The 20,029-nt window shown below is 37.3% G+C and overlaps 1 protein-coding gene across 3 annotated transcripts in view; it reads left to right on the top strand.

The window, feature by feature from the left end:
* The window catches only part of LOC103497010 (probable LRR receptor-like serine/threonine-protein kinase At1g06840), a 52,664-nt gene extending 38,244 nt beyond the window's left edge, over window positions 1–14,420 (top strand). For all 3 annotated transcript variants that reach the window (XM_008459062.3, XM_051080347.1, XM_051080348.1), the window contains 4 exons: window positions 2,917–2,968; window positions 3,124–3,374; window positions 11,895–12,029; window positions 13,890–14,420. In XM_008459062.3, the coding sequence (XP_008457284.2) occupies window positions 2,917–2,968; window positions 3,124–3,374; window positions 11,895–12,029; window positions 13,890–14,228 (777 nt within the window). In that variant the 3' untranslated portion in view covers window positions 14,229–14,420. The remainder of the gene's footprint in view (window positions 1–2,916; window positions 2,969–3,123; window positions 3,375–11,894; window positions 12,030–13,889) is intronic.
* Window positions 14,421–20,029: the final 5,609 nt, after the last annotated feature.

The following is a 20,029-nucleotide window of genomic DNA, read 5'->3' as shown; positions in this document are numbered from 1 at the left end:
CTTACAAGGTAGTAGCAAAAGTCTTAGCGGAAAGACTGAAATCTGTTATGGTCAGCATTATCAGCCCCTCTCAATGCGCTTGAAGGTAGGCAAATCCTTGATCTTGTCTTAATTGCAAAAAAAATTGTGGAAGAATACCGAGCTAAGAGGAAAAGAGGGTGGATTTTGAAGCTTGATCTTGAAAAGGCCTTTGATCGGTGGGCCGGGGTTTCCTCGAAAAAGTCATGTACGTAAAATTTTGACCAGAAATGGATATCTTGAATTATGGGCTGCCTAAAAATGCCAAGATTCTCCATTCTCATTAATGGAAAGCCTCAAGGTCGTATTTTTGCTTCTAAAGGAATTTGGCAAGGATGGCAAGGTGAACATGCTAGTTGTAAACGGGCATTATGAAGGCTTTGTAGTTGGTAAAGAGAAGGTTCATGTACCAATGCTCCAATTCGCAGATGATACCCTTCTGTTTTGTAAGTATGATGAAAGCATATTAATGAAACTAAAGGATACAATTGCACTCTTTGAATGGTGCTCCTAGCAGAAGATAAATTGGGCAAAATCAGCCTTACGTGGAGTCAATGTAGATGAGGATGAGCTGAAATTGATGGCTGAAAAGATGGGCTGCTACGCAGAAAAGATGCCCTTTTTATATTTAAAGCTTCCATTGGGGGTACCCAAGACAGGTTACTTTTTGGCAGCCCATGACTGATCAAGTGCAGAGAAAGACAAATAGAGGAGTCAATTTGTCACGAGGAGGAAGAGCAACCTTATGTCAATTAGTATTGGCCAATCTCCCCACTTATTACATGTCCTTGTTTGCAATGCCTATCAACGTAGCATCCTCTTTAGAGAGATTAATGAGGAATTTCTTCTGGGAAGGGCACACAAGAAGCAAAATCAACCATTTAGTAAAATGGGCTAAAGTTACTCAGCCCCAACTTGATGGAGGTTTGGGTTCGGGACTGCTGCAAAATAAAAACATGGCTTTACTTCCTAACCAGGGATGGAGGTTTATGAATGAAGAAACTTCCTTATGGAGACAAGTCATCCGAAGCATCCATGGAAAAGAATCATTCAACTGGCACACAGTTGGAAATTCTGGTCATAGCCTAAAACCCCCTGGATTAGCATCTCACGAGTATGGAGGAAGATGGAGTCCTTAGCCTTTTTAAAACTTGGCAATGGTACAAGGATTGCTTTCTGGACAGATGGTTGGATTGACAATTTTCCCCTCTGCACTCAATATCCCCATCCCCATTTTTTCATGATTACATTCTTACCAAAAGGATCCATAGCAACCATCATAGGTTAGCCTTGTAATAAAAAAAGGAGACATAGTCTCAATAACTAACTAAGAGGTCATGAGTTCAATCCATGACTACCTTTTGACGAAATAATTTCCTACGAGTTACCTTGACACCTAAATGTTGTTGGGTCAGGTGGTTTGTCACGTGAGATTAATCGAGGAGCGCGTAAACTTGCCTGAACACTCATGAATGTTAGAAAAAAAAAGATCTATAGCAGCACATTAGGAATTCTCGACATCCTCTTGGTCCATAGTCTTTAGAAGGCTTTTTAAAGACGATGAGATTCTGGACTTTCAAAACTTGATATCTCAACTAGCTTCTAAAAGTGTTTTGGACAATCTTGATAGAAGGGTATGGTCTTTGGAAGATCTCCTTTGGACAAGGATCTATATAAAGCTTTGTAGAAATCTAAATGCCCAAGGAGAGTAAACATTCTCATTTTGGGTTATGATCTTCGGTCCCCTGAATTGTGCTTCATTCATGCAAAGGAAGTTATTGAACAGTTGCTTATCACCCTCGAACTGCCCACTGTGTAAGCAAGAAGGAGAGGATTTACTGCATCTGTTTTTTAATTGCTCTTACTCTGCTAATTGCTGGTGGAAGCTCCTCTCTTTTTTTTTTTTTTTTTGATGTAGTATGGGTTTTTGGGGAATCTTTAGTCTAAATGTTTAGCAAGTTTTCATGGGGCCTGTACTTAAGAGGAAACGAGATTAATCTGGGAAAAATTATCGAAGGATGTGCTGGTAGAAATCTGGTTTGACGAAACCAAAGAACCTTCCATGATAAGGAATCTGGTTTGACGAAACCAAAGAACCTTCCATGATAAGGAAACACATTGGCTAGATCGTTTTGAAGTAGCAGGTAGGAATGGAGCAGCTGGGTGCACTCTTCATAAAGACTTCGAAGCATTTTCCATTCAAGGTATCAGTCTCAATTGGCAGGACATAATTTCTCCAGATCACTGAGGCACTTCTTTCATGAAATCATTCTTGCATTCATCATTGAAAGACCCACTGCTTTATCCTATTGTTCGGCTGCTGTTCTTCATGATGTTTTTATATCTTTTACTTTTTTCCATTTTGGTTCTACAACTGATGCTTGTTGTAATCTGGATATTTATATTTTGTATTTGTGGACTCTGTTTTATTTGAATATGATGAGGGGACTAAGGGGCTGCAACCTAGTTGAGATGTCCGGGTGTACTTGTTGATCCTAGATGGTCTTTTTTTTCTTTTTGTTTTAGCTCCTTCTATAAACCTTTTGTGCTTTGGGTTTAATTATTATCAATAGAGACTGGTTTCCGTTTCAAAAATAAAACAATTAAAAATTGTAACGATTTAGCCTCTAGATTTCGGTTTGTTACAATTTGGTCTGGAAGTTATATAATTAAACCATCAAGTTCTTAAAGACTATCAAATCTAAAAACTTAAACTGGAAACGGATTGATTACAGTATATTTAAATTAAAGTTTCTGTTTGTCAAATTCTGTCACAAAACTTATTAGTTTGGGAACAACTAATCTTATCAGCTCGTAGGACATTTTTTTTTTCAATTTCTTACCCTGACCTTGGAATTTATCGTTGAACAGACTTCTTGATTTTGAATTTGTATGCAGATGTTGGCTTATGAATTTATGTCAAATGGCTCGCTGAGGGACCACCTTTCTGGTAGAGTTCAGCTAATTTTCCTTTAATTTATTTTTCAAAGATTCTGTTTCAATTGTCCATGGTTTTTGTTCCATCATTTTTATGTCAACTGAAAAAACATGGTTTTCTTTTTCCTTCCAAGCATCAACTTACTAAGCATCCTTGTGTTATTACAGTAAATTCTGCAGAACCCTTGAGTTTTGCCACAAGATTAAAAGCCGCCTTGGGTGCAGCTAAGGGAATTCTGTACCTGCATACGGAAGCTGATCCTCCAATATTCCATCGAGATATCAAGTCCAGCAATATATTATTAGATTCTAAATATGTAGCAAAGGTTGCTGATTTTGGACTTTCACGACTTGCACCTTTACCCAATGCAGAAGGCGACGTGCCTGCTCATGTATCAACAGTAGTAAAAGGGACACCGGTAAAATTCTATTAATATTTATAAAATTCTTAGAAATATAATGATAGATTTAATTTTTTCTGACGATATTGTTAAGATTTCAGGAGATTCTAGGTTTTAGAAGGAAGAAATCTTTTGTTATAATAGGTCTATTAGGTTTTAAAGGAAAAGATCGTTTTTAATAACTAGTGATTAGAGACATGAAAATTTAGAAGTTGGTTGGGACACTAAGTTGGTTATTATATTCGTTTTTATAGTCTATGGTTATTATATTGAAAGCAATAAACACCAAACCAAGCTTACGTGGAAACTCGAGAACCGGGAGAAAAACCACGATACTTTTAGTTTTATTATTTTTTGATAATCATACAATAGGTACAAGAGGGGAATAAATAGAAAAGTACAAAAAGATAAAAAAGGAATGAATATTTAGGGTAAATCTCCCCAATGGGCTAAGCCCACTAATTCTAACACTCCCTCTCAAGTTGGGACGTAAATATCAATGAGGCCTAACTTGCTAGCACAAAAGTCAAAGTTTGGTCTGAGAAGTCCCTTGGTGAGGACATCAGGAACCTGTCGGCTCGAAGGGATGTACGGAATGCATATGCTCCCACTGTCAAGTCTTTCTTTGATGAAATGCTGATCAATCTCAACATGTTTAGTTCTATCATGCTAAATTGGGTTGTTAGCAATACTAATAGCGGCTTTATGATCACAAAAGAGCTTCAATGGAGTCTCACATTCTTGATGAAGACCGGACAAGACTTTTTGGAGCCAAATTTCCTCACATATTCTCAAGCTCATAGCTCTATATTCGGCCTCAGCACTGCTCTTGGCCACAACCCTTTGCTTCTTACTCCTCCAAGTTACAAGATTGCCCCAAACAAATATATAATAACCCAATATCAAATCCTGCCCAGTCTGAGTCAGTATATGCCTCAATGGTCTGTCTTTCAAAACATCAACCCCTTACCATGTGTCGTTTTTAAGTATCTCAAAATTCTTTTGACAGCTTCCATGTGTTCTTTATAGGAAGCCTGCATAAAATGACTGACACTCCAGCAAAGGAAATATCAGGACGAGTATGGGATAAGTAAATTAATTCACCCACAAGGCGTTGATATAAAGTCCCATGCTATGCCGAGCAGTGCCAATCGCCCTCCCCAAACTCAAGTCTTGAAAGCAAACAGATTCAGGTAAGAAAGTAGCTTTACAGTACAGCTCACGGGTGATCTTACTGATAGATAATAAATTGTAAAAAAGCTTAGGTACATGCAAAACATTATGGAGAGAGAAACCGTCAAATAGAACTATTTGTCCTTTTCCGACAATCGGGGCTAAAGAGCCATTGGCTATCCAAATTTTCTCATTACCGGCACAGGAGGTATAAGAGACAAAATGCTCCGAAAAACTTGTCAAGTGATCTGTGGCCCCCGAGTCCAAAATCCAGGGATTCTGCCCATCAACACTAATAAGGCTAAGGGACTGAGACATACCTGACTGAGCAATGGCGCTTAGAGTAGGAGAGCTGGTCTGGCTAGCAATAGGGCCAGTTGGCTGAGAGGTGCTGGCAGTCTCCTTAACATCGGTATGCCCTGAGTTCTATTGCTCGTTGGAGGAACGTTTGTTATCTCTTGAGGGCCGATCGTGGAGTTCACAACACTGATCTTTGGTATGCCATTGTTTCTTGCAGTGCTCACAAACGAGAATTGGTTTTCCATTATTTTTTTCATTATCATGGGTCAAAGATTAAGCACTAAAGGTAGCAGAGTTAGTTATATAATTTGAAGGCACATTAGGAAGGGAAATTACCGGGTTATTGGAATACATCGATAGATCAGTCGATTTAGACTGTGCCGAGGATGCATCAACTTAAAAAACAGCTCTCATGTAGGTTTGGTTAAACCCGAGAACACAAACATATGGCTGTCCGACTCGCCCACTTTAATCCCCAATCTGTTATGGAGTTGGTCAGCCTCGTTCCTATAGAAGAGAGGTTGCTGTAAAGGGTCGACGGACAGATTTGCATTGCTGTAAAGGTTTGACAGTTTTGTAGGTTGCTGTCTGGCGGCAGATGACCGAAAGGGTGAGATGGTTGGACAGGCGACAATGCATAGAATCAAATGGGATGGGTGGTGAGATTAACGAACGGTAGCGCGTGGGCTCACGCGCCCGATAGAGGCGACTCGTGAGGTTGTTTCTGGCCGGAAGGTTGTGCGAAATTCAGCGAAGGTTGGCCCATTGGATAGATCGGTGGCATCTGAATCCTTTGGAGTAGTTTTTCCATGCTGATGTCAACGGTGGCGGCGACAGCTTCTATTTTGGTCTGGGTTTTTTCTAAACTTTTTTCTAAGGTTTCGTTGTTGCTTCGCTTTGATATCATATTGAAAGCGATAAACACGGAACCAAGCTTACGTGAAAACCCGAGAACCGGGAGAAAAACCATGATGTTTTTAGTTTATTATTTTTTGATAATCATACAATAGGTACAAGAGGGGAATATTTAAGGTAAATATCTCCAATAGGCTAAGCCCACTAATTCTAACAATAGTCTTTAGGTATTGTTAGAATTAATGGGCTTAGCCCATTGGGAGATTTACCCTAAATATTTTTTTCTTTTTTATTTCTTTGTATTCTATTTATTCCTCTCTTGTACCTATTATATTTTTATCAGAAAATACTAAGAACAAAAATATCATGGTTTTTCTCCCAGTACTTGGGTTTCTACCTGGATATGTATGTTCTTTGTCTCTACTTTGAATATGGAATCAAAGCAAGACATTGAACAAACCCTAGACGACACAACTAGTGATGAAAATCAAATAGAAGAGATCCGTCGGTTTTAGCATCACTTCGTCAATGATGAATCAGTGCTGTCATGAACGAATGATTCTGCTGCCATCAGACAACACTGGCCAATGTAATCTCGTTAATTCTGCCATCGTCTGCATTGCTAAAACCCTCTCGCACCGTCGTCAGAGCTACACGTGCCGGTCCATCCTCCCCAGACAGTACCAACCATCCCATATGTGCAACCCTCTTCTTCATCTGCAACCTATATTGCTCCATACTCCCCAATTCATGTACTGCTACCATCGCTTCTGCTGTTAAATATGTATGCCCTGCCACCCACTGATCTTAGTTATCATCCCGATGTTAAGGATCCTCAAATTTACTCTACATATGAGGTTGGTGAATCTTTGGTACATTCCAACCCTAATGTGCAAGCTTCCTTTTCCTCTTCGAATAACTCAACAGCAACTGGAAGGGCTTCGACAACATATTGCAACAATTGAGGCACCTTAAGGACGACATCCAATACTCTTGTATTGATGTATTCTGAGAATCTGGTAACCTCGTTCCCTACTTTATCTTCTTCTTATGTGACTAATACAGTGGCTCCGTCTACCAGATATCATCTTTTAGGGGTAAAGTTGAATAACAATAACTATTTTTCATGGTCTTAGTGAGTGAAAATGGTCCTCGAAGGACGATATAAATTTGGTTTTCTGACAGGAGAAATACCTCATCCTCCATCCTAAATCCAGATGAACGATATTGGAAGGGAAAGGACCCTCTTCTTTGATCCATATTGACCAACAATATGGAACCCCAGATTGGCAAACCATTACTGTATACTGCAACAACCAAAGATATTTGGAGCACGATCCAGACACTCTACTTCAAACGTTAGAATGCCTCTCGCCTATACACGCTAAGAAAGTAGGTCCATAAATGCAAGCAAGGAACTATGGATGTTACGTCCTTTTTTAATAAGCTCTCTTATGTGGCAGGAAATGCACCTATGCAGAGTAGTCCTAGTGATGGTTTGCAATACTCTAGAATTGAAGAGATAGACAGAATTCATGACTTTCTTGCTGGTTTTAATCCTAAGTTTGATGTAGTTCGAGGGTGTATACTAGGCCAGAGACTGATTACCTCCCCAATGGAAGTCTGTTATGAAATCCGTCTGGAGGAAGGTCGCACAAGTGCTATGAGTATTTCAGCAACTCCTACTATTGACTTTGCTGCTTTTAGTGCGAGGTCCTCTACCAGTGGCAGTGACAAGTACAGTGGAAAAACAATTCCTGTCTGTGAGCATTGCAATAAACAATGACACACCAAAGAACATTGTTAGAAGTTACAGGGTCGTCCCTTAAGAGGTAAAAAATGCCCTCCAAACGACAAATAGAACATAGGATAGGCGTATGTGAGTGGGTCTGCTGGACCTTCTCAACTACCTGATTTACACAGAAACTAGACTGTTCCCAATCCCGTTACTTTAGGTGCCATCCAATCAGGTATATTTCAGTCCTTCGATCTTATTAATGTTGATGGGAAGAACCTCTAGATTCTGGCGCCACAGATCATTTGACTGGGTCCTTTGAACATTTTATGTCTTATATTCCTTATATTGGCAACGAAACAATTAGAATTATAGATGGCTCCTTGGCCCCCATTTCGAGAAAGGGGAAGATTTATCCCCGTGCAGGGCTCTCCTTACATAATGTTTTGCATGTGCCCAGATTGTCTTATAATTTACTTTCTATAAGCAAGATACTCATGAATTAAACTGCAAAGAATATTCTTACCTGATTTTGTCTCTTTTCATGACTAAGCTCGGGAAAGATGATTGACACTACCCGACATAGTAGTGGACTCTAACTCCTTGATGACGATACCTCTTCTAGTAGCATTTCTAAAACTACTATTTTATCTTCTTATTTTACTACTGAACAAGACTGTATGTTGTGGCATTTTCTTTTAGACCACCCTAACTTCCAATATATGAAACATTTATTTCGTTATCTCTTCTCTAAAATTGATGTGTCTATCTTATCTTGTGATGTATGTATTCAGGTCAAACAACATCGGGTTTCTTTTCCTTCACAACCATACAAACCAACCCACCCTTTCGCTCTTGTTGATATTGATGTCTGAGGACCATCCAAGATAACAACCTCATTTGGAAAACAGTGGCTTGTAACCTTTATTGATGAGCATACCCGACTTACTTGGGTCTTTCTTGTCTCCGACAAATCTGAGGTCACTTCTGTCTTTCGGGACTTCTACCACACCGTAGAAACGCAGTTCAATACAAAGATTGCTATTTTGCGGTGTGACAGTGGTCGAAAGTTCCAAAACCACACCCTCAATGAGTTTGTCTTCCAAAGTCATTGTTCACTGAAGTTCTTGCAACTACACTGGCCAACAAAATGGAGTAGTCGAGCGCAAAAACCATCACCTTTTGGAAGTCGCTCGTTCTCTTATGTTGTCTACTTCCCTTCTTTCCTATCTCTAGGGCGATGCTGTTCTCACTGCAGCCTATCTTATCAACCAAATGCCTTCTCGTGTCCTACATGTCTAGACCCCCTTAGAGTGTCTTAAAGAGTCATATCCCTCTATCCGCCTAATCTTCGATGTTCCTCTTCGGGTATTCGGGTGCACAACCTATGTTCATAATCATGGCCCTAACCCATCTAAGTTTACTCCTCGGGCTCAAACATGTGTTTTTGTTGGTTATCCTTTGCATCAACAAGGCTATAAATGCTTTCACCCGTCTTCCCGTAAATATTGTCTCCATGGATGTCACCTTTCTCGAAGGTCGTCCTTTCTTTCCCGTTAGCCATCTTCAGGGAGAGAGTGAGAGTGAAGAGTCTAACTCTAACTGGGTGATATCCTAAGAGTCTATCGTTCCTACTCTTGTTACCATACCAAGTTCAGATCCTCATTACACAATCCTACCTACGAACCAAGTTCCTTAGAAAACCTACTATATAGGAGGAATCTTAGAAAGGAAGTTGGCGTGTCCTGCTAATCTGCCAACTCGAGTCCAAGATTCTGAACCTTTATAAGATCAAGGTATGATTGATTCTATTAGCTCACATATTGACAGTAAAATGAGTGAAAGTGACAGGTCCGAGACAACTATTCCTGAAAATATAGGTGAACGGGGTTATGTTGATATTGAGGTCACCCTAGATAGAAAGGGCAGTAATGATGAAAATGAGGTCAGTGTAAGAGTTACTAAAAATGAAATTAGGAAAGATCGTTTAGAAAATATCAGTTAGTCTGATCCCTCTCTTAATATGCCTATTGAATTAAGAAAGGGTTCCATGTCCTGCACTAATCACTCTATTGCAGGCTTCGAAAATCCTTATATGGGATGAAACAATCACCAAAAACGTGGTTTGACAGATTTTTCACTTTCATCAAGTCTCAGGGGTACAATTAGGGGTACTCTGATCACACCTTGTTCACTAAAGTCTCCAAGGCAGGAAAAATTGCAGTATTGATTGTCTACGTCGATGATATGTGCTATCTGGGAATGATATTGATGAGACCGTTCAACTAAATAAGAAGATGGGGTTTGAGTTTGAAACCAATGATTTGGGAAATCTGAAATATTTCCTTGGAATGGAGGTGGCAAGATCTAAAGAAGGCATCTCTGTGTCTCAAAGAAAATACACCCTTGATTTGCTAATCGAGACAGGTATGTTAGGATGTTGTTCCGCTGACACTCCTATTGAATTCAATTGTAAACTAGGAAACTTTGATGATCAAGTTCCAGTTAATAAAGAACAATATCAGCGTCTTGTGGGTAAATTAGTTTACTTATCCCATACTCATCCTAATATTTTCTTTGTTGTAAGTGCTGTTAGCTAGTTTATGTAGGCTCCCTATGAGTATCACATGAAAGTTGTCAATAGAATTTTGAGATACTTAAAAACAACACCTGGTAAAGGGTTGATGTTTTGAAAGATTGACAGGAAGACCATTGCGACATATACTAACTCGAACTGGGCAGGATCTGTTGTTGACAAAAAGTCTACCTCCGGTTATTGTACATTTATTTGGGGCAATCTTGTAACTTAGAGGAGTAAGAAGTGTTGTGGCTAGAAGCAACACTGAGGCCAAATATCAAGCCATGAGTTTGGGAATATGTGAGAAAATTTGGTTCCAGAAAGTCCTTCCTGATCTTCATAAGGAATGTGAGACTCCATTGAAGCTCTTTTGTGATAATAAAGCCGCTATTAGTATTGTTAACAACCCAGTTCAACATGATAGAACTAAACATGTTGAGATTGATCGACATTTCATTGAAGAAAGACTTGACAATGGGAGCATATGCATTCCATACATCCCTTCGAGCCAACAGTCTACTAATGTTCTCACCAGGGCTTCTCAGACCAAACTTTGACTTTTGTGTTAGCAAGTTGGCCCTCATTGATATTTACGTCTGAACTTAAAGGGAAGTGTTAGTTTATGAAAAAATTAGTTATGAAAAGTTTACCAAAAATATTTTTTCCCTTTTTTCTTTTGCCCTTATGTATTCTATTTAATCTTCCTCATTGTACCTTCGTAATTCATTAGAAAATAATAACAACAAAATATCATGGCTTTTCTTTCGGTACTCAAGTTTTTACGTAAATCGGTGTGTGCTTTTTGTCTCTACTTTCGATACTTTTGCAAAATTATATTTAAATGAAGTATGATATCTTGGTTCTCTTGCTAAATCCTGATCATACTCGCTATCTCTGGTAGCAAACTGTATCGTGGTGATAATTTACCAGGTAAACTTGTATAAGGTTTGAGTGATGGTCGAACTGGTCTTATCTTCCTTAGATTAGAGTTAATTTATGGAGGTAAAGATGTTATGGAAAGTACCACTGCACGTATTTAAGGACTAATTACAGCCTGAAATGTGGGCATCAAGATGTGAAACATCCACTGGAGAAGGGTTCGTGATAAGAATAATAATTTACCCGTGAAAAGCATATGCTCAACCTGGGGCTATGGAGCTTGAAAGATCAAGAAAGCTCACAGCAGTTGGATTAGTTATCCCAGGGCTGACACTAGTGAAATAAAAAACAAATCCAATTACCGTTGTTCAATTGGTAAACAAAGAAACCTTGTCAAGTAGGTACTTTCAGTTCTGATGAACTGTATAGAGGTCCTGTCAAAACACTTACATTTAGTGAGATGGTAAGATGGCGCTGAATGCAACAATTAAGCTAGCACAAATATTAATATTCTACATTTTCAAGGAAACTTGATTTGCATATTCTAATCCCCTCTCATAGTTGTCATATTCAATTACCATTGTCCATCAATTGGTAAACAAAGAAACCTTGTCAAGGAGGTACTTTCAGGTCTGATGAACTCTACAGAGGTCCTGTTGAAACACTTGCGTTTAGTGAGTGAGATGGTAAGATGGTGCTGAATGCAACAATTAAGCTAGCACAAATATTCTACATTTTCATGGAAAACTGATTTGCATATTCAAATCCACTCTCAAAGTTGTCCTATTAGAATAATTGGGATGGGATGCTGAGATGCAAACGATAATGGTACCCCTACCTGATGTAGAGAAACTAAATCTTCTGTACTAAGACTATTTTCTTTTGGTTGTTCAATAATTCCAGCTCCCGGTAAAATAACTATATGAAATCCTGTATTGAGTTTAGTTAAAGGGTATTTTTGAGTTTAGTTAAAGGGTATTTACGTGCATTTTAAATTGCATGCTCCTTCAATTTGCAGGGTTATCTTGATCCAGAGTACTTTTTGACTCATAAATTGACAGATAAGAGTGATGTTTATAGCCTTGGTGTTGTGTTTTTGGAGCTTTTGACTGGGAGGCACCCAATCTCACATGGCAAGAACATCGTTAGGGAGGTATTACAATTGCATTTCTTATGGCCTCTTTATTTGGAATAGCATTAAAAACTAAACTTTTAGGACATAAATCATGAACTGGATATAATAGTCATATGGGGAATCAATTTTATTCCGAATGCCTAAAGGATATAATATGATGTTTACTTATTTCTCTATATAGTTTCCCTTTTCTTTGGTAAGGTTCCAACCCATGGATTGTAATCTGGTAGGATACTTCCTAACAAGAATCAGTATATTTTATATATTGAGAATTAACTAAGAACTACAATATGATCCAAGTTTATGGTACTCGGGATCCCCTCTCTTGAGAATACTACTCAAGACCTATCTACTCAACAACTCCTCCTTCACTCACCAACTTCTTATTTATAACCACTACTGTTAGTTACCGCCTAAATATCTAATTAACCTTATACCCCTAACCCTATACTAATTTAGGTACTTAACTTACTTTGCCCTTCAAAACACCTTGTCCTCATGATGTGCTTACAAACATGATCACAAAATTGGGCCTTTTTTATTTTTATTTTATTTACCAACAATACCCAACAATCTGCTCTTCGATGTTGAAAAAGTTCTCCCCTTCAGCTATGAAAAACTCTTGGCTCTAGTAAGGTCCATTGACTTCAGCCCATAGCCTAGAATCTCTTCCTTGACTTCCCCTTAACTCCTTCCGTTGTAGTTAGCAGCCATTCGATTAGCCGTACTCTTCACATACCAACCATTGAATGGCTAACGTCTTCTTTCTCCATAACAACCAGACATTTTCTGCTTCTTTGAGCAACATTTTCTTCGCCCAGTCTTCATTTCAGGCCTCACAAGCAATCGCCGCTGACCTTTCTCTATAATTTCTTCTCGGTCACTCTTCCTCAACCTCTTCACCTTCTCCGTATAGCCATTGTAACCATGTTTCCCATGAGATTTTATCTTCGACCATGCTAGTTTTCGCAAATTTCACTTCCTCTTGTTTTGACATATCTCCGCTAGTATTAGGTATTTCTTTATAACTTTCTTCCTTCTCCCACACCTGGTTTTCTTTTTCTATCATGTGAACATGCTCTTCTCTTTGTCCCTCCAACATCAATAAGATCTCAATCTCTCTTCGACCACCTTTGCTTTTCTTTGTCGATATTTTTCTCTTTCCTTGATTCTTCTCCACCTCCTCCTTGCTTTCATTTGTTTTGTTCTGATCCGCCTCTATATTCCACACTTTCTTTTACCAATATTGGAGTTTCTCCCGATTCTTCGTCATTGTTCTTTCCTTCACTCGACTTGTCCACTAACGATGATCCAAAGGCGTGATGATCATCGACCAGTAACTTCCTAATTTCATTTCTTGTGAAGTGTTGTTCCTCCATTTGAATGCTCAATCGCTCAACACTCCTAGCCAAGGATCTCAACTTCTCCTCAACCGCTAACAATTTTAACACATTCGTACAAATTCAGCAAGTTCTTGATCAATCACATTTAGTTGTTCTTCCATCCCTTTTTACACATTTTTTGATTCTCACTTAGGTTGTTGCTTTGATACCAATTTGTTAGGATACTTCCTAACAAGTATCAGTATTTTCATACATTGAGAGTTAACTAAGAACTACAATATGATCCAAGTTTATGGTACTTGCGACCCGCTCTCTAAAGAATACTACTCAAGACCTATCTACTCAACAACTCTCCCATCTTCACTCACCAACTTCTTATTTATAACCACTACTCTTAGTAACCACCTAAATATCTAATTACCCTTATACCCTTAACCCTATACTAATCTAGGTATCTAACATAATCTTGAATGAATAGACAATGGCGTGTACTTACACTTGTATCTCTTTTAAATATATGTATGGTCAATAACAGGTTAATGGTGCATATCAGTCTGGGAAAATTTTCTCCATAATTGATGGTCGACTGGGTTCTTATCCTGCTGAATGTGTAGAAAAATTCGTCACACTTGCTTTGAAGTGTTGCCAAGATGATACAGATGCACGCCCTTCAATGGTAGAAGTTGTGCGAACGCTTGAAAGTATCTGGCTTATGCTGCCCGAGTCCGATACGAAAATTTCAGAGCCTTTGATCACCGATGTCATAAAAGTGACCAGTCCCCCATCTTCATCATCCAATATGAACTATTACATATCAGAAGTCTCTGGTAGCGATCTCGTGAGTGGAGTAACTCCCACCATCATGCCCAGATAGAAAACAATATTGCATGATCCAAACCAAGTTTAGGAGCCTTGTTTCATACTATTTCAACAATGTCGGTACGCGGCGTATGTCATTCTTGTACAGCCTCTGTTGCACACGTCAACAAGTTGAATCTCAGTTTGTATATAGTATTTCATATATTGCTGTACTTTTCAATTCCTCCTAATATGTTAAATTAAATTATATCTACTTGTGTTGGAAAAGCATGATTTTGTTTGAAGTAGTTGTAAATATAGCAATCAAGTCTAAAGTAAGAACACATGTAGCTCAATGTAAAAGAATTTACAAATATAGTATCATACTTTTCATACACTTTTTATGAGTTGGATATAGGTTTAGGATTTAGACTTTAGGGTTTGGATTTGGGGTTTAGGGCCCTAGGTAAAATCTAGAGTCTAGTGTTTAGGCCTTTTAAAAAATGATCAAATAATGGCTAGAGAAAGAAACTTTTGAAATTCTATGCATAAAGAGGATTTGAGTTGTCTATTTGGTATTTGAGGTTTTAAAATAGACATTTTTGGTCCAAGAGATTTTAAAATTCGTTTTATATGGTCATTCAACTAACGAAAAGATATACATGGTTGATGTATCATTTTGTTTTCATTCCAATACTTTTCCCTCTTCCTCTCCTCTCCATCTACCACCTTCGACTTTTCTTTTTTCAGTCAATCACAAAATCAATGGTTGACCAACAATCATCATATCTTCAGGGCTTAATCGAGGAGGGTAAATTGAAAATTTTGAATTTTGGGTCAAAACCCAAAATATATGGTTGCTGAACTTTGTGGAGAGTGAAAATGTCATTAACAAAAGAAAAACGATGCACTCTTCAATTGTCCTTTCAAAGAATGGAGAATGGAGAATGGCAGAATTGTGATTTAGTGATTAAAAGGAAATAGGGTGGGTGGGTGCATGAGGAAAAAGAAAAAATATTGGTGAGTTGCTTGGAGGCAGTTGAGGAGATAGTAATAAATGGGAATGGAAATGGTGGGGAATGTGCTAGACCACTATTTTCAAGCTCTGAAAGTTAAAATACCCTCTTCCCATCTTAAATTCATTTCACTGCATAGTACTTGGAAACATCTTGCATAGAGATTTTGGAAGACATGATTCATAGCCATAGAGATTTTGGAAGACATGATTCATAGCCCAGACAGTATTAAACCTCTTCATTCTAAGACAAAACAGTTGATGGGATTTAACTTTCATTGTTATCCCCTCTTTTAAGGCATAATAATTTATACCTTTCTTGATGATCTATAGTTAAAATAGGTTCGTCAGCCCTACCGTCAATATGGAGTTAACCACACAATATGTCTCATGGAAGATTCAAGTTAGGATAAAACATAGTTGAAAATTTCAAAACATATTTTTGATTTCATAATATGTAGCCATAGCATTCATAACAGACTTGGGAAATGGGTTTGGGGGTTTGAGGTTTAGGGGTTTTTAGGGTTTAGGGTTTAAGGTTAAGGTTTTAGGGTTTTTAGGGTTTAGGGTTTTAGGGTTTAGGCTTGAGATTGGGAAGGATTACTTTTGGCATTCTATATTTTTCGTTTTTAATATACTTTTTGATTGTGCCATTTGTATAATTTTATATTTATTTTGCTATTTTTTCCAAATTAAGTTTTGGAGGAGTTGAACCCATGAATTAAATTCAATGACTCGAAATGATTCAACGTCTTTTCATAGAATTTCAGAAAGCGTTCTTATTTCCCCTTCAATTATTACTAGAATTGAAGTAAATAGACGACGATCCTTTCATTTTGTGCCACAGAGTGCAATTTCCCAAACGTATCCCAAATGAAGAAAAGTCTTTTATCGTGTGTATGAAGTTTGCAACACATTTCTTGGGCTCTTTCGTCAATGCCCCAACTAAGTTTGTATACTGCAATCATCATATACAACCATTTAACTGCACATTCAACTCTGCAAATGTAAAATGAAAAAAGAGATGTACAATTACTTTTTGTCAGATCATTTCTCATTTATTATTCATTATTTTCAAATCCTACGTAATGACAACTATTTTATATAATTTATTCTTAAGAATTATTTCCTAAACCATGCATAGTTCTTTTAAACAAAAGAATAAAGAAAAAAAATCTAAAGCAGTCACTTCATTAAATAATGTATAATTAAGAAAAAGATCGAAAGCAGAAAGATCATACTATGTCTTGGATGAAGTAATATTCAAATGCTTTAGATAGGGAGGAACAGCACGAGAAAGTATTAAGTCGAGCTGTCTCAAATTGAATTGTCCAAAGGGAAGCTTTTTCAAACCATAGTTTTGTTAGCAATGTTTTTACTACATTAGCCCAAATCAGCCTTGGCTTTTCTTTTAACTTAGGACCGATCACTAGCTACAAAACATTGTCCTTGAACCCATAACCAAAAGACCAACTAAGGTTGAGGCACTCAAATAAGTTTTGCAACAATTTTCAGCATAACCACAATTGAAGAACAAATGCAGGTCTTCTGAATCTGCCAAACAAAGGTGACAACGTGGGGACAAAGGCTCTGAGAGGAGAGTTTAATTTCCATAACAGTTGCACAATTTTATCCACCCAAGGAGCAAACCCGAATGAAATTTTTCTGCCATTATATGTTTCAACTTTTAACCAAGTCCTTGATATGCTAATTCAAGGACTACGAAGACTGCAAGTAACTTTTCCACTGGTGTGCCACCTAAATAAGCTTTTGCCATAGATACTTTTTACTACTTGGCTCCTTAAAGAGTTTTCTTCGCCTCCACCTCCATTTAGCTGAAAGGGCCAAAATTCTTGATTTTCAGGCCTCCAATACCGATTATCGAGACCACCATCTACTTGGGTTTGGGTAACTAAATCCCTTTTGACCAAGTGATTTACTTTTCTCCCTGAATGTCCTGCCCAAAAGAAATTTTTCACTAAACATTCAACATTCAAAAGTGGTACAACAATAAAGTAAAGACTTTAGGATTTGTATCTATTTAAACCTTAAACTAATAATACGAAGAAAAAAAAAGGAAAACATAACTCTTTTTTTTTTAAGGGTAAAAAGTCTCTTTTATTATTAATAATAATGGGACAAGAGCTCAACAACCCATAGTGTCACTAGCATGCTTGTCTAGGACGTTGTTTGCATATGGTCGTATGCCCAAATACCCCCAAACCACTTTATCTTTATGTCTTGTACTTAGTTTAGTCTATTGCTTCTATTTTTATGTCGTAGACCTAGGGTGCGACGTTTCGCACTTTTCATATGCAAATTTGTCAAAGCTAGAAAAGAAAAAAATGTACTATAGGGGAGGCTCACTAGTTGAATCCTCAACCAAGCCTTGTCATACTCTTTGCAATCAAAGCTTTCTTTGTAATTGACAGTCTTTAATACTTTCTTTAATGACGTTATCAATGATTTTCTTTCTCTCACACATTTTATAAAACAATTGTCTTAAGAATGTGAAGGAAGGCTACATCATACCGCGAGTTTGTCGGCGATTTTCAGATTTTGCACGGCTGACTTGTGGATTGAGTAGAAATAGTGCCACACAATCGCTTGTCCCGTGTTTGAAAGATTGCTATTATGATAAGTGGTATTAGAGCTAGGTTGGCTTTATTGACAGTTAAGACATAAACATGTCCACAACGAAACAGTTGGGCAAGACCCATGCAGACTAATTGGTAGAGCTTGAAAAGCAGATGCTCTACCTAGTGGAAGTTCCTAACTCCATTTGCTTCTTGGGAACCCATCTTGAAGAATTTTTTTAGAAAGCCAAAGCTATTGATGCGGTGATCGGTCGTCTCGATAGACTACCCATACAAGAGTTGTTGACAACAATTGACACTGTAGGGTTTAGGGTTTAGGGTTTAGAGGTTTAGGGGTTTGGGATTTGGGATTTGGGTTTCGGGTTTAGGCGGTTTGGGATTTCGGGTTTTAGGCGTTTAGGATTTAGGGGTTTAGGGTTTAAGGGTTTAGGGTTTAGGGTTTAGGGTTTAGGATTAGTTTGTGAAATTTTCCTATTCAAGGTTGTGTTGATTTCAACCTTAGTTTTGGTGTAAGTTAGAGATCTAAGATAAATACTTAGATGTTTGAATGACAAATTTATTAATTTAATTTCTTTTATGTTTAGGATTTGTCTCTTTGGAAAGCTTTGACTATGCCTATTAGGAATAATTTTGGTTAAGCTAATCTCGAGGTAAGAGATTTCTAGTATTAGATCCTCGAACTAAATTTAAGAGCTTGTATGTGTATTTTCCATTATGCATTGATGTAGTTAAGATGCATAATCTGTTGATGACTGATATTGTTGACTAATATTGATGATCGATATGGATAACTGATATGTGATGATGCATGTTATATTAATCACATGATTAAGGACTTTATAATTAATATTCATGTCATGTTATGATATTTATGATATGCTACATGCTATGGATGAGTGTTCTGTTAACTTTATCTATTAAGGTCATACCCATATGAGTATCCCTTGGGATCACTATCTTTTCGCAGATTTATGACTGTGTGAGTTTGATGGGACCACCAGTTTGACATGATATGTTTTATCACCTATTCTCTTAGGTGTTCCTTTGGGTTCACCGAAGATCAGACGTGTTACTACGGGATCACTATATTACGTGTGTTCGGGAGCACGATAGTTTTTGGGTACTTCCTTACAAGACTTTAATGGGAAGTTAACAGACACCTAGCGAGACTAGTAGTAGATTTTTTACTACGTATATGCTTATACTCACTCTTTCTATGTTTAGTTTTTTAAGTACAGGTAGAAGAAAGCTGTCTAACAAAAAGTGACAACGACTTACCAATAGGATAACTTTTTGTTGCTTTTTCTTTTACTTTTACAATTTGAATTTTTTTCTAGTAAATTTTTTTGTATTGTTGAATCTATCAAACTTATGATTTAAATTTATAATTATTTTTCTTCAAAAGTTAGATAGGACCCGACTAAGATTTTATTTTCTAGCTCTTATTTCTACGTACTTTTAATTATGATTTATAAATGAATGCTTGAAATTTTCATTGAAAATTTAGTGCTCTCTTCATTTTAAATGTTAAAGTCTTTAGTTATTCTAGTAATAATGATCTCAACTTAGTATAAATGTTTGTATCGTTACGATTGATATCCATAAGAATTCCACAACATAACATCATAGTAAACCTTAACAAACTTTACTAAACTGCAAGCTTTTCGAAGATTGTCAAAAACATTTATGCAAGCAAAACCAATGTCACCTCAAGCTTTGAGAATCCTTGAATTAAACCTCAAAGAGGAACCAAAATTGAATTCAACTGTTAGAGCCTCTTCCAAAAATAAATTCACTAAATATCTTCGAACAGCTCGAACTAAATCTACTTTAAAATTTCACACAAGGATCCTTGCTTAGTATTCATGAACCATAATTAAGGGTTTTATAAACCTATATTTCAGCAACAATAACCAACCCCAAAAGAGTTACAAAACCTTAAATGCCCAAAAAAAACATTAAACCTCCGATCTGCTGGATAGCGAGCCAAAAGTCTATGAACCTTAATTATAACATCAACCACATTGCTGTTAAGCCAAAACTCTATGGATATCTAATATTCTTTTGGAAAATCCAAAAAATAAATAAATAAAAACAAAGAACACCAAAACACCCAGTACTATCCTTATTGGAGTTGAGGTTAGCATCAAATGGAGGAAGGCATAAATGCATACATGATGACAATTGAAACTATTTATAAAAGATAACAAAAACCATTGAAGTCTCTATAACCAATTTAAGTGTTTTGCTATATTTTGTAAATAG

Source organism: Cucumis melo, chromosome 12 (genome assembly GCF_025177605.1).
Source record: "Cucumis melo cultivar AY chromosome 12, USDA_Cmelo_AY_1.0, whole genome shotgun sequence".
Lineage (NCBI taxonomy): Eukaryota > Viridiplantae > Streptophyta > Magnoliopsida > Cucurbitales > Cucurbitaceae > Cucumis > Cucumis melo.
The sequence above is the reverse complement of the archived record's forward strand: the minus strand, read 5'-3'. Positions and strand labels throughout refer to the sequence as shown.